The sequence below is a fragment of the Rhinolophus hipposideros genome (assembly GCF_964194185.1).
Source record: "Rhinolophus hipposideros genome assembly, chromosome: 10".
Taxonomy (NCBI): domain Eukaryota; kingdom Metazoa; phylum Chordata; class Mammalia; order Chiroptera; family Rhinolophidae; genus Rhinolophus; species Rhinolophus hipposideros.
Window position 1 is genome coordinate 48,380,089 of NC_138056.1, and position 15,543 is coordinate 48,395,631.

The 15,543-nt window shown below is 44.0% G+C and overlaps 2 protein-coding genes across 2 annotated transcripts in view; one reads left to right on the forward strand and one right to left on the reverse strand.

Moving 5' to 3' along the window:
• Nucleotides 1–15,543, reverse strand: part of XRRA1 (X-ray radiation resistance associated 1) — a 51,713-nt gene that overhangs the window by 11,189 nt on the left and 24,981 nt on the right. Inside the window, exons 9-12 of the mRNA XM_081061880.1 lie at nucleotides 9,485–9,613; nucleotides 8,611–8,828; nucleotides 5,377–5,417; nucleotides 3,961–4,086 (exon numbers count right to left, since the gene is read on the reverse strand). Coding sequence (XP_080918006.1) covers nucleotides 3,961–4,086; nucleotides 5,377–5,417; nucleotides 8,611–8,828; nucleotides 9,485–9,613 — 514 coding nt within the window. The remainder of the gene's footprint in view (nucleotides 1–3,960; nucleotides 4,087–5,376; nucleotides 5,418–8,610; nucleotides 8,829–9,484; nucleotides 9,614–15,543) is intronic.
• The window catches only part of SPCS2 (signal peptidase complex subunit 2), a 67,642-nt gene that overhangs the window by 10,400 nt on the left and 41,699 nt on the right, over nucleotides 1–15,543 (forward strand). The window lies entirely within an intron of this gene.

Below are 15,543 nucleotides of genomic sequence, written 5' to 3' on the forward strand. Positions count from 1 at the left end.
AAAGGCTGTACGAAAACCAGGGTCAGAAGATACAGCCGATGGGCCAAATCTGGGCCCCCATCTGTTGAATAAAGTTTCATTAGAACACTGCCATGTTCATTCATTTCTGTATTGCCTTTTGTGCTACAAAGGGAGAGTTGAGTAGTTGCAAAAGAGTAATATATTTACTATCTGACACTGTACAGAAAAAGTTTGCTGACTTCTTATCCAGACTCTAGAAAAGGAGGTGAGGAGGATGAGCCTACAAAGAAGCCTAATATGTGTTGATAAATAGTTAAATAGATAATGGTGAGTAAAGAGGGTACAGAGTCTCTTGTATGCAAATCAGATGGTCAAGAAGCAGTCACAACAGAATGGGGGATGGAAATTTTAATTTAATTTTGTCAGGATGCAAAATTCCAGCCATCCAAATCAGGCAGCTAAAATGTTGAAGAAAGTTACAATTAAAACTAGTAGGAAGTTGACAGATACCAGGGCATGTATGTCATATTTTCTGTGAAATTAAATCCCAGCTGAAAGATATGGGTTTAGGATCTGGCTGATGTAGCAAGCAGAATTTGGCTATCAAGCTAGCTTTTTCCCTAGAAGGTAAGTTGAATGCCCCTGGAAATAAAGTCAGGTACCAATGACAACTTGAAATTTCTGCCCAATTTAATTGGGTTAAGGGGAATATAACTTAATCTGTCAACTTTATGAACTAAGTAAATACAAGCTAAAGGTTGAGTGCAAGTGATTATTTTACTTTTGACACAAAATTACTAGATTTCTGAGTGAATATTCTAGATGTATAAGTTCTGTTTGATGGCAGAATGGGTTTTAAAATGTGTAACTTTAATGTATTGAATGTTAATTTCAATTTCAATACCAGGAGCTCTGAGTATTCCTTGACATGATCAAAATATCATTCATTCATCTAACAAACTTATTGAGCATTTCTCATGTATCAGGTGCTATTTTAGATGATGGAGATACAGCTGTAAGCAAAACAAAGTCCCAGCTCTCAAAAAAGCCTACACTTCTGGCAGTAGACAACTATTAATAGACAAAAAGATACATATCGAGTGGTAACTGTCACAAAGAAAAATATCCTTTAAAATCTCATGTAAGAGTGCAGAAGAAAATGTAAAGAGAGCTGCTCCCCTCCTCACAACAATGAAAAAAGCAGAATAACCTGCATCTTAACTTTTCTTGAATCCAACGGAGAGCTAAGGTCTCAAGGTAATCAAGCGGCCTGAAATCTAAGGTTAGATGGCACCTCGAAGGAGATATATATATATATGGGACATAGACACTGGCTCACCTGCAGCAGAAGGTAGAAGGAAGAGACGGTGAGTGCCACACAAGCATTTAAGAAGAAATCAGCCAAAAAATTTAATGAATTGCTAAAGGCCGAGTGTGGGCTTGAGTAAGAGAACAGAATTCCTGAAAGCTGCAGACACAAGGGGAATTCCCACCCCCTTGTGTGTGAAAGATTGGTTGCAGGGAGGGAGGCTGGAGAAAGCCTTCCTCCAGGCTATGCCTGGAGGAGAGCAGCTGCCACGCAGAAAGGCAGGAATTCTTCCCAAACCTTCTTCCTAGTCAACAAAAGGCTTAAGTTGCTGAGGAAAGTCAGAAAACCCTTTTGGGCCCAAGGCCCTGCATTAAGAGTGGGGTGGTGGTGGGGAACAATTAAAACCTGCTACTCCTGGGGTAGGGGCAGGAAACCAACCACGGCCCACTACATTAGAGGTCTTCTCCTGCTGGGAGAGGGGTAGGACCACTGAGAAAGGCCCATGCTTGAGACACAGGGACCCAGTGCCTACTTAGGACTGGGGTTGGACCCTCCCTTTGGCCGCCTACTACCAGACTAGCCAGGACTAGGCAACAAGCGAAAACAGCACTGCTAGGGGAGGAAAAAGAGTGCGGACATAAACCCCTCAGGTGTAGGAACCCAGGGAAGGCTGCAAGCTGAGGATAGAGCAGGAACAGTGAGAAAAATGCTCTGGCACCCCAGCAAGAACCAACTATATGCTGTTTCAAAGCGATGTGCTTTAAATATAAATCTATAAATAGGTTGAAAGTAAAAGGACAGAAAGATATATACCATGCCACTAGTAAGGTTATGCTGTGTAACTGTATTAAAATCAGACAAAATAGACATCAAGACAAGGAGAATTACAGGCAAAGGGTGACAGTAATAATAATAAAGGGATCAACACATCAGGTAGATATAAAAATTCTAAATGTATATGTACCTGATAGGAGAGCTTTAAAATACATGCAGCAAAGATTGAAAACTAAGGGAGGAAAAAACAAATCCACAATCATGAATGGAGATTTTAACACACAACTCTCAATAACTGATAGAACAAATAGACAAAACAGTGCAGAAAAGATGAGTGACACTACCCCCACCTTAACTTAATTGACGTTTATAGAACACTATCCTCCCAAACTGCAGAATACATTTTTTTTTCTAAATGCACATAGAATGTTCATGAAGATAGAATATAGGGTAGACCATAAAACAAGTTTAAAGAGATTTTAGAAGAATGAAATCCTACAGATTATACTCTGACCACAACAGAATTAAATTAGAAATCAACAAATATAAGACAATTAGAAGAGCCCTACATATACAGAAATTAGCTCACTTCTAAACAACCCATAGGTCAAAGAAGAAATCACAACAAAAATTTAAAATGTTAATTGAATGAAACTAAAAACACAAATCAATTTGTAGGACGCAACTGAAGCTGCGCTTAGAAAGAAATTTAGTTTTATATGCCTATGTTAAAAAGAAAAAAGGTCTAAATCAATGACCTAAAATTATGCTATTAGGAAAACTAGAACAAGAGGAGCGAATTAAACTCATTGTGAGTAGGACAAAAATAAAGTTTTGAGCAGAAATCATTGAAATGGAAAACAGACGTATAATAGAGAAATCTAGCAAAACCAGCACCTAGTTTCATACTAATAAAAAATTCAATGAAAGGGATCACGTCTAACTATTTTGGATCAATAAAATAAAGGACACAAATTACCCATTTCAAGAATGAAAAGAGGGATCCATACCGCATCTATGGTCCCTACAAGGGTGAGAAGACTATTCAATGAGGAAAGAAGATGTAGGAGTCTTGTCATTAAATGGTGTTGAAAAAACTGGATAGCCACATACAAATGAATGTAGTTGGACTCCTATTTCACGTCATATATAAAGATTAACTTCAAATGGATCAAAGACTGAATGTCAGAGCTAAAATTATAAAACTCTTAGAAGAAACACTTGGAGAGTGGAGCTGTACCAATTGCTTGCCTCAGAAGGAACGGAAGCAGAGTACCTTAAAAGTTGCCTGCATTTCATGCTTTTATGGGACTCAATGGTGTTTACAGGAAGTAAAATGCATGGATATTGGAAAAATATTAATATGTTAACATAAAACAGGAAAAACCCATTAAATCTGTTCCGTGGGCTTTAAGTTGCTGTTCCCTTCAGCTGGAACATTTTTCACCTCAAGCTACCCTTAGTCTTCACCTCTGAAACTCATCGATTCAGATCTCAGCTTAAATACCACTTTCTCAAGAACCTTCCTTGATCCCAAGTATTAGGTTAGACCCCCCCTGTCATATACTTCATAGCACTGTGAATTTCTTCATAACACTAAACATGGTATATTGTGATTATTCGTCCAGTATCAGTCTTTCCTATAGGTGACAAGCCCCATAAGGGAAAAGGCCCAATCTTTCTTTGCACAGCCATATACCCAGTGCCCAGCAGAGCCTAGCACATGGTAAGTGCTAAATAAATATCTGTGACTGAATGGATGGACTCCTGCCTTGGCCTACACTCCCTCCACTTCCCCATCCTGAGAATTCCTGAGCCCCCAAATCTGTAGCGCAGGGAATTGGAGGACTGGCCTTTAGGGATCCTACCCTCCCAACTGTGCCCCTGAGGAAACAGGAAGAGAAGCAGAAAGTCACCTTGTTGTAGGCCAGGCTAAGGTACCTCAGCTCTGGGAAGGGCGGGGCCAGCGTCTGGTTCCTGGCCTTCAGTGACTTCACAGGAAGAATCTCGAATGTGGGCGGAAGTGCACATTCCTTGGTTGTCTTAGAAGGAAAAAAATGTCAACGTCAAAATGTCTTGATGATAAAGAAGATGAATGCTGCCTAGGGGCCAACACACCTTTCCTATGGTGTGTGGTGGGAGGAATGGCCATTGTAGAGAGACCTGGCCAAAAGAGACATCTAGGGTCACAAAGGGAGATGTCCCCAAGGGCCCAGAGTTTTGGTTCTAAGTTCTCTGAGGACACATGATGAGCTAATTCCCTGGCCAAAGTTCTAGTTTCAAGTTCTCTGAGGTCAAAGGAAAATCCAGTGGTGTAGACGTCAGAGGTTCTTCGCCCTGCCTCCCACCCTCTGTCCTACAGCGGCTTATCCTGAACTGGACCCTCCTCTACACAGTTGGGCTGAAATTTCTCCAGAAGGCAAAGGGGCAGGTGCTTGCACTATTTATAAGGGGACTTTTCCTAGCAGGAGTGACCTGAGCCTTGAACACCTGGTCTGATAGGTTAGCTCACGTCCTACAGTGGAGGCTATTCATTCCGGGATGAAACAACAGCTAAGGTGGGGCCTGAATGTGGCACAGTGCATCTGGGTCATGGCTTCTCAGCACAACCAGCTTGCCTCAGGGTCAACATGTCTGATCCAGCAAAACATGGAAATTGCTGGATTAACCATGCCTAACTCAGTTCACTCACTGATTCCTTGAGTTAAATGGAACCAAAGGAAATTACAAGGTAGATGGTGGGTTAATGATTGGGTACAGATGAACTGGATGCTGTTTCAGGCTCCATTAATTGACTAATGTGTACTTCGTATTATAAATGACAAACCAACATTTCATGCCTCAATCATTGTGCGCTTGGGTAGTGAGCATGTACCTGGAGAGAAAAACGGGTTTCCTGAAGGCTGACGAAAGTAAAGTGTCTAAGCCAGTGACACCGAGGATTAGGCCCTGGGTAGTGGTGTATCTGGCAAGGACCACTCGCTTTGGGGGCTCTCCTGAGGAGATCCTGGGGTCCATCGTGGGGCAGCCTCACTTCAGTGCCAGCTTGACCACTTGAGGCAGCAACCTTGGCCTACTGAGCAGCATCTGAGCACAGTGAGAGCCAGGCTGGGGCCTAGTGAGGTCAGGGACCTGTCATCTGTCCCCCATGGCTTCTCCACGGGCCTGCGCCGCATGTGGCCTGTGGGAGGTCCTCAGTGAAGACTGTTCAATGAATGGGCTTCCTCAGCGTGATATATATAAATGTCTCTCATGGCTCCACTAGCTTGTTTTTGTTTATTAAAATGAATGTTCTAATTCAAGGACACAAATATAAAACACGCAGTTCCTACCTCTGAGGTGGAAAATCTAGGGTAAGATGAGAACACAACTTCTGAAACAAAAGAGAAACAGAACAAAGGTTGGTGAGAGCATGGAGTGAACCCCAGAGAGGCCAGGGTCTGGGTCTGCCTCCCACTGTGTACTGGGTGGGGGTCCTCACTGGTCCTCAGCAGTGCCAGCTGGGGAGAGGAGCTGGCTGTGACATCTGTCAGGTAGTAAGCCCTTGGCACTTAAAATAAAATCCAAAGTCCTTGGCCAGGCCTCTGAGGTCCTGCCTGACCTGGCCGCTGCCTACTTTTCCTATCTTATCTCATGCTCCTCTGTGCCCCTCCCTCACTGTATGTCATCCATACTGACTTGGCAGCACACAACCTCGTTCTAGCCTCGGAACCAATGGGCAGTCAATACCCATCAGAAGGCAAGTCAACTGTCTTAAAAAAGAGAGATGAACGGAAAAGATATTCTGGCAGAAGATTTGAAAATACTATTTGTTATTAGTAGAAATAGAACGTATCAAGACAGCGACTTCAGGAGAGAGACTAAGAATAACCAGCAGCACAACTAAGGAAGAGGCTGCAGAGTGATTTCACTCTTGGGACCATCAGAAGGAGATGAGCCAATAAACAGCTGAGCGCAGCCTAATACATCGAAGCACCTGCTGGATTAGATCCTGCACAGGTGCCACTCACCCACCCTCGCTCTGGCTAACGAGCCCCCTTCCACATGTTAATATCATACCGAGAGAGGTTACCAAAAAATGAAGTAAACAATCATAGGGGTGGCACACCATATGGCATAACTTCTCCTGTGACAAGGGGCTGGAAGGGAGCTCGGGAAAGGTTTGTGCAAGGAACAAAGTAGGACTTAGGAGGATGGGCCATGGTCCCAGTGTGGGTGCTGAGGAGAGAATGCCCCCGTGTCTAGAAAGATGAGGTGCAGCACGCTCAGCCCGAACACAGGTCCCAGCCGCTCCCCACAATCTCAGAAAGCAGCCCCAGAGAACAGAACCTGCATTCTAAGGTCCTGATTGGGGGTTGTTCAACAAAAAGATGGATAATTAAGACTCTCCTAATAGTTGAGGAAAATTAACACTGTGAAAAAAAAGTCATGAAATATAAAAAAAAAAAAACACAGAAGAACCAGCATCTGCAAACGAAACACATCAGAGTTTAGTTAATAAAAAGAATAAAAACTTTGAAATAGAATAATTAGTATCCTCTGAGAAATTAAAAAGGCTATTTCATTCTTAAAACAAAAGCTATTATCCATTTTCTGAATTTAAAATATGACAATCAAATAAAAGACTTAATAAATGTGCTGGATGAATAAAGAGACCCAGTTGAAGAGCTAATTCAGTTCTTTTTTTGGTGTTTTTTTTTTTTTTAAGGAGGGCACAGCTCCCAGTGGCCCATGAAGGGATCAAACCGGCAACCTTGGTGTCAGTAGCACACGCTCTAACTCACTGAGCTAACCAGCCACCTCTGAAAAGCTAATTCATAAACTGAAAGACTAAGCTGAAAGACTCTCTCAGAATGCAGTGCAAAGAGGCAAAGAAATATAAAGTTAGCAGAAAAGAGGAATAGAAGGTAAATCCAGAGCTTTCAGCATCTGACGGAATTTCAGACAGAGATGACAAAGAGAATGAAAAGGGGAAATTAAAGAAGATTTCTCCACGGTGAACAAAACCACACATCTTTGATGGAAAGAACCCTTACAGTACCTAATGGCATAAACAAAAAGAGCTGCACACGTGAATGCATCTTAGTAAAACTTCCAAAGGACAAAAGAGATATATTTAGAGATTCCAGAGAGCAAAGGTCGGTTTCCTACAAAGAGGTGAGAATCAGATTGGCATCAGACTTCTCAGTGGCAACAATGGATCTAGGGGGCAATGGAGTAATATCATCAAAGTGTTAAGGGAAAATTATTTTAAAGCTAGAATTCTCTATTCAATCAAACTGGCATTCAAGTAGATAAAGGTGATTTTGAATAATTTAGGGGCTCAGAAAATCTACTACCTGTAAACTGTCTTTGAAAGAATCATTCAAACAGCAAAATGAAAAGCAACACAGAATAGGAAACTATCTTTGTGACTGTGAGAAAGGGAGATACTTCTTAAATAAAAAATCCAAAGGTATAAACCATAAGGTAAAATTCAATAGATTGGCTGTTATGGGCTCAATTGTGTCCCCCCAAATTCATATGAACCCCTAACCTCCAGGGCCTCAGAATGTGACTGTATTTGGAGATGGAACCTTTAAAGGAGTAATGAAGGTTAAATGAGGTCATTAGGATAGGTCCTAATCCAATATGAATGGTCTTCCCATTAAAAAAAAAAAAAAGGAGATTAGAATACAGACAACACAGAGGGACACCAGGTAAGGACAAAGCAAGAAGGCAGCCATCTATAAGCCAGGGAGACAGCACTCAAAAGAAACCAAACTTCGGGCACCTTGATCTCAGATATCTAGTTTCCAGAACTGTGAGAAAATAAATTTCTGTTCTTTAAGCCACAACCCGCGTTGTTCAAGGGTCAACAGTACATGAATTTCAAGTCAGGCAAAACTCTATAGTGATGGTGGTCAGAACGGTGTTATTCTGGGAGGAGGTATTGACCACATGGGATGCTGGAAATGTCCTATATTGTCATATGAATGGTGGTTAAAAAAGTGCATGTAGGGAAAAGTTCAAGCTCTACACAATATTTCTATATTTTACTCTAGGTAAGTTATTTCTCAATTTAAAATAAATGTTAAAGAAAAAAAAACCAGTGGTATTGGCACCGTAATGGATAACTAGATTAGTGGAGCAGAATATACAACCCAGAAATATACTCATGTGTTAAAGGGATTTGGGTTTAATAATAAATGTGCCATTTCTTTCCTTGTTTGCCTCTGCCTGCTGCCATCTGGCTGCAATCCTTGGCACAGTGGGGGCCATTGAAGTCTTGAGACTTCAATGGGAACCAGCCTACAAGGACAAGCAAGTGGGCCAAGGATGGCAGAAAGGAGGATGGAAAGAAACTGAGGCCCTTGAGAATATTAATGCCCCCCAGAATTAACCATCTCTGGAAACCTTACCTCTGAGTTTCTTACTACTTGAGATTTGAAAAACTCAACTTTTGACCAGACTTGAAAAGCATCTTAACCGAGAACCAGTTAGGAGCCACAGACTTTCAGAATAAACCCTCAGAAGCGTACTCCCACCCTGGGGCTAGAGACTCTGGACCACAGAGCATCACTCACCTGTCCGGTCAACATCCTTTTTCATGGGCAGTACAGTATAATCTGGTTGCTCCTCTGAGGCCTCAAACATCCATGACTTGGGCTGCAGCACGGATTGGGGCCCTTTCCGAGAACTCCCCATGTCTCCAACCCAATTCCCCGACCCGTCGCGGAGCTGAACCTGCTGTAGGTACGGGATCCGGAAAATCCTGTTTTGGTCCAGGTTTAACTTCTTCAGTCTTCAGTTCAGGAAAGTGAATACAGAATCACAGAAATAATTATACCTCAGGGCCATTTAGCAAGCAACTTTAGGGAAGGAACACGGAATCAGTCTTGGACACTTAGTCCTCTTGTGTGACCTTGAGCCAGTGACTTACCCTCTCTGGGCCTCCATATCCCCATTTCTAAAGCAGGGATGATGTTTATTCACCTTTCAAGGTTCTTGTGAAGATTAAAGGAGACAGTGAAAATGGCCTGGCACAAAGTAGTATTCAGTAAATGGTAGCTAAATCCAAAGTAAATTTTCTAGGGATCTAAAGCTTCACCATTGAAATGCCAGCACTTTCATTACTTGAGCCAAATAGCAGTTAAACTTAACTTTCTGATTCTGTCTTTTCCTGTCTCCTCTCTCAGGGTTAGGATCCTGTCTCCTCCTACCCTCCTTTCTCTTTGCCGCTTCTAATCCAGTCACATAATCAGAAATGCCCTTACTGATGCCCCACTCTTCTGGCTGAGCTAACGCTCAGAGGGGAGAAATGACGTACCCATGGCCACACAGCAGAGGTAGGTAGTAGAACTGGAGTTTAAACCTGGGCTTTTGTTCCAGAGCAGCACCCAGGGTGTGAGCAGGGCTGGGGGTTACAGAGGACCCTGCAGAGAGAGGCTGTGGCTTTACCTCCTGAGCCCCGCCAGGCTGGCAAAGCAAGTGGGGTTGGAGAGTTTGTTGTCATCGAGCATCAGTGTCTCCAGCGCTGGGAATCTCAGGAGGTACCTCTTGCTTGTCAGCGATGTTACAGATGCCTCCCTGCGAGTACAAGGATCTTGGGTAAGGAGCAAGAGCAAGAGGTCATCATCCCCAGGAAGAAACGGAGGACAGGGAACCAGCAAGCGGTCTAACCAGCTGGGGAACTTCTCTCGTGCAGACAGGGCGATGCAGTTCTCTCCCCGAATGACCCTTCCCACAACCCCACTCACATACACGGTCTTTTGGATAGAGAAAGGCTGCACACATTCACTGACAGACTCAGTGAGACTGGCTGGGGCAGGATGGCAGCGGTGGGGGGTGCGGCGTGGGGGGAACTGGTAGTGCTCATGGAAAACACGGGAGTGAAGGAGGCATAAACTGAGTTGAGGGGAAGCACTCTGCGGGAAGAGCACTGCACATTTTGGGATCAGGGCAGACACCCAGTATGCAGTATCGCCCCAATGACTGGTAACCACGGGAGAACCCGGAGACAATGCCCTCGGCAAGGGCCACAGCTCTGCCCCCGAGGGGGGTAAGGTAGGCTGGCTGCACTGAGGCGCTCCTCTAAAGTAATGTCATAAAATGCACACATCAGTAAGGATGGAAAGTCTCTTTTTAAACTCAAACTCTTTGAGGATTCCCAGAAACACCTGAGAGTGGGATTTAACAGGCTGAGGTCCTGAGTCACACAGGTGGAGCAGGAAATAGTGGCATTTTATTAATAGGTACGACCATTAATTTGACCTCATATTTGTCCCCAGGTGGAGAAGGCCTAGGTAATTCTTTTTATGTACACAAAGGCAGATGACTCAAATCATGTTTTCATTCCTCTCTCCAACTCCATCCCCTCCATACGCCCACATACACACTGTGGGGACAGAGCCCCAGAAAGCAGTTTCCAGGCTCTCGGCCTCATGTGGAGAGGTGCTGGCTCGGATAGTGGATGGCCGTCAGCTGTGGCTGGTTGGCCATCAGCTGTAGCCATTAAGCCATTGGTCACTGATATAACTGCCGCGGCTACGGAGGGGAGCCGAGGAGAGTGAAGGAGGAGACTGAAGGAGAGTAAGGAGAGTCGAGGAGAGTTGGTCGGTTGGCAGCAAAGCGGACAGCAGGTCGCATGTCGTGTAAACCCAGCCTCCAGTGAGACCATAGTGGTATGACTTCCCTACCTATGGCCCCGTGGGTGTTCCTTTTTGGCCTCACCATGTCCTGAGTTCTTATGTTGGGATGGGGAGCAGAGACCCCACAGGCCACCCCGCCGGATGCCCCGCATAACAAATGGCGCAGCGAGCAGGGTCCCCTGCGTGACACACACACAAACACACTCACACATCCAGTCACAAATACATATAAGCCACAAACAACAAGAGGAAGGGAAAGTAACATTTCTTCAGAGCCTACCAAACCCCTGGTATTGTGTTAGGTGTTTCATATATGTCATCTCAGAACAGCACTGAGGAGGACAAGTATCACCTCCTCCTCAGATGAGGAAACTCAGAGTGACTTGCCTAAAGTCTTATAGCTAGACAGTGGGAGCTCAGGCTTGACTCGAAACCTGGGCCCTTTTCTGCAGCACCCACCTTTCACATCACATCTTTAAGCTCCATGTGGAGGAAAGGGTGGGGATATGGAAGGGTAGCTGTTGCCTGGACCAGAGAGAGCTTGATGAAGATAGACAGTGAGTTCAAAAGTCCCAAAGGACTAAAACAGTACCCCCAAAGTTAGGAATATTTCAAAGGTGAGTTTAGAGAGGGGATATAGTCATTCATTCGTCCATTCACACTCATGAATTTCTTTAACAGACATTTACGGAGCTAGGTCCTGGGAATACAAAGAGAGAAAGAACATCTCCCTCCCCTCCCGTGTCTACAGTCTTGTGCAGGAGGTGGACACACGACACATAGGTACAAAGCTCGGTGGAAGTCGCCCCCTCTGATGGCGGGGGTCTAGGGAAGGCAATGTTTAGCTAAACTATGAAGAATAGAGAGGGAATTTACTGTGCTCTTACCCACAGTGAGAGGGAGAGGGGCAGGGAGAAAAATGATCTCTTTATGGCTAATGCTATTCTATATGTAGAAGCTCTGGGCAGTCATGTTTCCCATCATGGGAACCGCTCACTTGTAAAGAAAAATGAGGCGAGTCATAGAGAGGAGCAGAAGTCCTGAGAGACAGGACTTCCGGGCACCCCCATAATGCTCAGGACTTCCACTCAGTATGTCTCTAAAGCATGGCTGTGAGATTCCCCAATGTTCTCCTAGTAAATGTTCTCCTTTACTGTTACTCTAATACTGATGGACTTGGGTAGATTAGAACCATGACAGTTCCGACTCAAAATGGCACAGGTCAGATGTGGTTTCAGATATGGTTGGTGGGAAACTATTCCCAGAGTAGGGAACAGATACAGTTCCAGAGACACTCAACAGAGAAGGAAAGAAGCCTTTGTTCGTGCTATTTCAAGGTCAGAGATGACTCTTTTCCTCTTCCTGAAAGGACCAACTTTCATACACTGAATTTTTCATTTCTACCCGAAAGCAGTTACAGGCCGGTGCACAGCAGCTCTGTTGATTTATAGTTCATTGGCCAATCTTTATTTTACTCCAGTGAAATATAAAACAGCTAAAAAATAAGCCTTCAAAAAATTCCTCTCACACCCCATAATGGAGAGGCTGGCTCTGTCCTGTCTCTTGTGACAAGTTACAGTGCTTTGTCTTTGAAGTTTCACAGTAATCATAACATAGAAAAGTTTCATTTCGTCTCCAAAACAGAAATCTTAAAATGGGGGTGAGGGGCAGTCAATATGTGGGTGAGGAAGACAAGATGCAAGGCTTCAGAGGAAAGCATCGGGCTCTCCTACCGAGCCCTTCCCACGGCAATTTGGAGAGAAAAGCTCTTCGTAGTGGCAGGAATCTGTTAATAGTGGAGCATCCAAGGTTTCCAGCTGTTCCGAGAGGGGCTGATTTTTATATTAGGTTGGTGCAAAAGTAATTGCGGTTTTTGCAATTATAATTTTTTAAATTTTATTATTTTTTTCCAAGTCAAGTTGTTGTCCTTTCAATCTTAGTTGTGGAGGGTACTGTTCAGCTTCAAGTTGTTGTCCTTTCAGTCTTAGTTGTGTAGGGCGCAGCTCAGCTCCAGGTCCAGTTGCCGTTTTCTAGTTGCAGGGGGCACAGCCCACCAACCCTTGCGGAAGTCGAACCGGCAACCTTGTGGTTGAGAGCCCGCGCTCCAACCAACTGAGCCATCTGGTAGGCAGCTCAGCTCAAGGTGCCGTGTTCAATCTTAGTTGCAGGGGGCACAGCCCACCAAGCCTTGGGGGAGTCAAACTGGCAACCTTGTGGTTGAGGGTCCACTGGCCCATGTGGGAATTGAACCGGCAGCCTTCAGGGTTAGTAGCCTGGAGCTCCAAAGGCCTGAGCCATCTGGTTGGCCTCTTTGCAATTATTTTTAACCCTTTAAACCGTAATTACATTTGTACCAACCTATGTACAGGAATTAATACCATCTAAAATCTGATAGGTTTTACTTAATTTTTTTAGAAGCTAAAGCATGCCCCCATGGCTGTATTCAGGGAGGGGAAATCCATGTGTCACATGAGAAGCAGCATGGGAACAGGGATGAGGAGCCCTGAGCCCTGGTTCTCGGGCTGCTGTTACTTTGCTTGCTGTGTCAGTTCTTGCTGGTGTTGAGCGTCTCTGGGCCTGGTCAGTTCCTCTAGCTCCTATTAGGTTGGTGCAAAAGTAATTGCGGTTTTTGCATTTATTTTTAACCTTTTAGACCGCAGTTACTTTTGCACCAACCTATAATGAAGGGGGATTGTAAGACTGGCTAAAAATATAGCTCAACAGACTGAACCAAGGGCTGCGGCAAACAAGATGAAATTTAGCAAGTTCTAATGTCCGTTCAAAGGTCACATCAGTGTCTGTGATAAGAAACAGAAAACTCACCATGCCAAACTCAGAATGAAGGAGACATGGATTAACAGCTTGCCTGTGTAAAAGCAGGACTTATGATGTGGCTGCTAAAAAAATAGTGCTCTTTTAGGTGGCGTTAGGAACACAGTGATGAGAAAAAAGGAGGTAACAGTCACCCTCTGCTTTATGTTGGTCAAGCCTGAGAGAGCAGAATTGTGTGGTCCAAGGGGAAAGGGAATAGGCCTAATGGGGGAGCTAAAGTATCAGCTGTCAGTCAAAACAAGTAAGAGAGCAGTCTAAAGATGGAGTAGGTCAAGCACGGTTCCCCTCACGCACCCACATAGAGAGAATAGTGCAATCTATCCGGAAACAGAGACGCAAATAGTTCAGAATAGATGAGATATATCGTGAAACGGGAAAAGGTGGCGAGAAAGGAGGATGAGGAAGGAGGCAGAGTCAGGCCATGAAAAGCCTTGTGATTAATCAATGCTAATGGAGTTTATCTTTAGAACACCTGCAAGCTGCTGAAGGACTTGTAAGTAGGGCGGAGAAAGGGCGGTGGGAGAATCAGATGTGCGTTTCAAAAACATCGCTCTGGCTGATAGTAAGAAGGATAGGTTGGGAGGTAAGAAACTGGAGACTCATGAAAAGAAAATGTTATATGCAGTTATATACGTATTTATATTTTAAATGTTAACAGTTGCTGTCCTTTCTGCTTTATGTTATACCTATTTTGCAGTAATATGACTCTGTCTTATTAATTCATTATGTATCATAATATATAAATTTGATTAATAGATTGTTATTGTAAAGACAATATAAAAACTCCCACTGGGGTAACTGCAAGATTGAAAAAAAAAAAAAGAAACTGGAGACTCAGACCAAACAGGAGACTAACAGAAACAGGCAAATTTGAGAACATTTTAGGAAGTACAGTTCATGGCATCTGGTGTTTGAATGGACATGTGGCGTGAGGGAGGGAAGAATTCAGGCTGGTGCTCGGGTCTCTAGCCTGGGCCACCGCACAGTGGATGGAGAGCAGTGACTACCACAGAGGCCAGGGACACAGGAGGAGGAGATTTGGATGTGGCCACGTGTGTGATGAGTTTGGTATGATGAGTAGGATGTATGAGCTCAGAAGACAGAAGTGAGGTAGAGAAATAACTAAGACTTGTGGGGGGATGAGACCATAAGAGTATAACGATTAAGAGAAACAGTGGGTTGAGAGGACAGCTGGGACTACCAACATTTAAGAGGTTGGCAAAGAAGAGGAATCCACAGAGGAGTGTGGACAGATGAGGGAGAAGAAAATGACAATAGTGTTTGTCCGGAGCCTCCCGGCTTTCAAAGCACAATTATTTCAATTGATTCTGATGTAAGTAGGAGTACATTTCTTTTCCCTATCTCATATGTAAGGAAATAGAAGTGCAGAGTGGTGGAGACTTGCCTTACTTTATGTAACAAGACTTTCCACTGAAAACAACGAGAATAATGAATAAAATATAAAAACAAAAAAGATCTATCCTTTAAAAACATGTAGGAGATGTGAAAAGAGGAAGGGAGTAGTAGTATGCCAAAATCTAATAATCCAGAGACAGAAACTGAGCAGAAGAAGCCACTTTTGCCTCCCGGATATTAGCTGATCTTGTGGAAACAGAAGGAGGGGCATGTAATTGGAGACCCCCTACCTGAACCTGGGATCCTAAAGAGACACACCCTCAGGGGAGAGTGAACCAGAACTACACCCATTCCCCTCATCCCACAGCCAGGGCAAGGCTGCCTTGGAGTAAATAAAGGGAAGTGGGGAGGCAGACTGGTCCTCTTACAAAAGTATAGCCCAAGTTTGTATCATCAGAGTAATTCAGAAAATATCAAGCTAGTTTAGTTTAGTTTAAAATGGTTCCATACTGAGTGCCTCTAGGCACCTGGCCAAAATAAGTGGGAAGGTTTATGGTATTGCAGACTAAATAATGTGGGTTGGGGCAGCTTGATGGCTCAGTTGGTTAGAGTACAATGCTCATAACACCAAGGTTGCTGGTTCGATTCCCACATGGGCCACTGTGAGCTGTGCCCTCCACA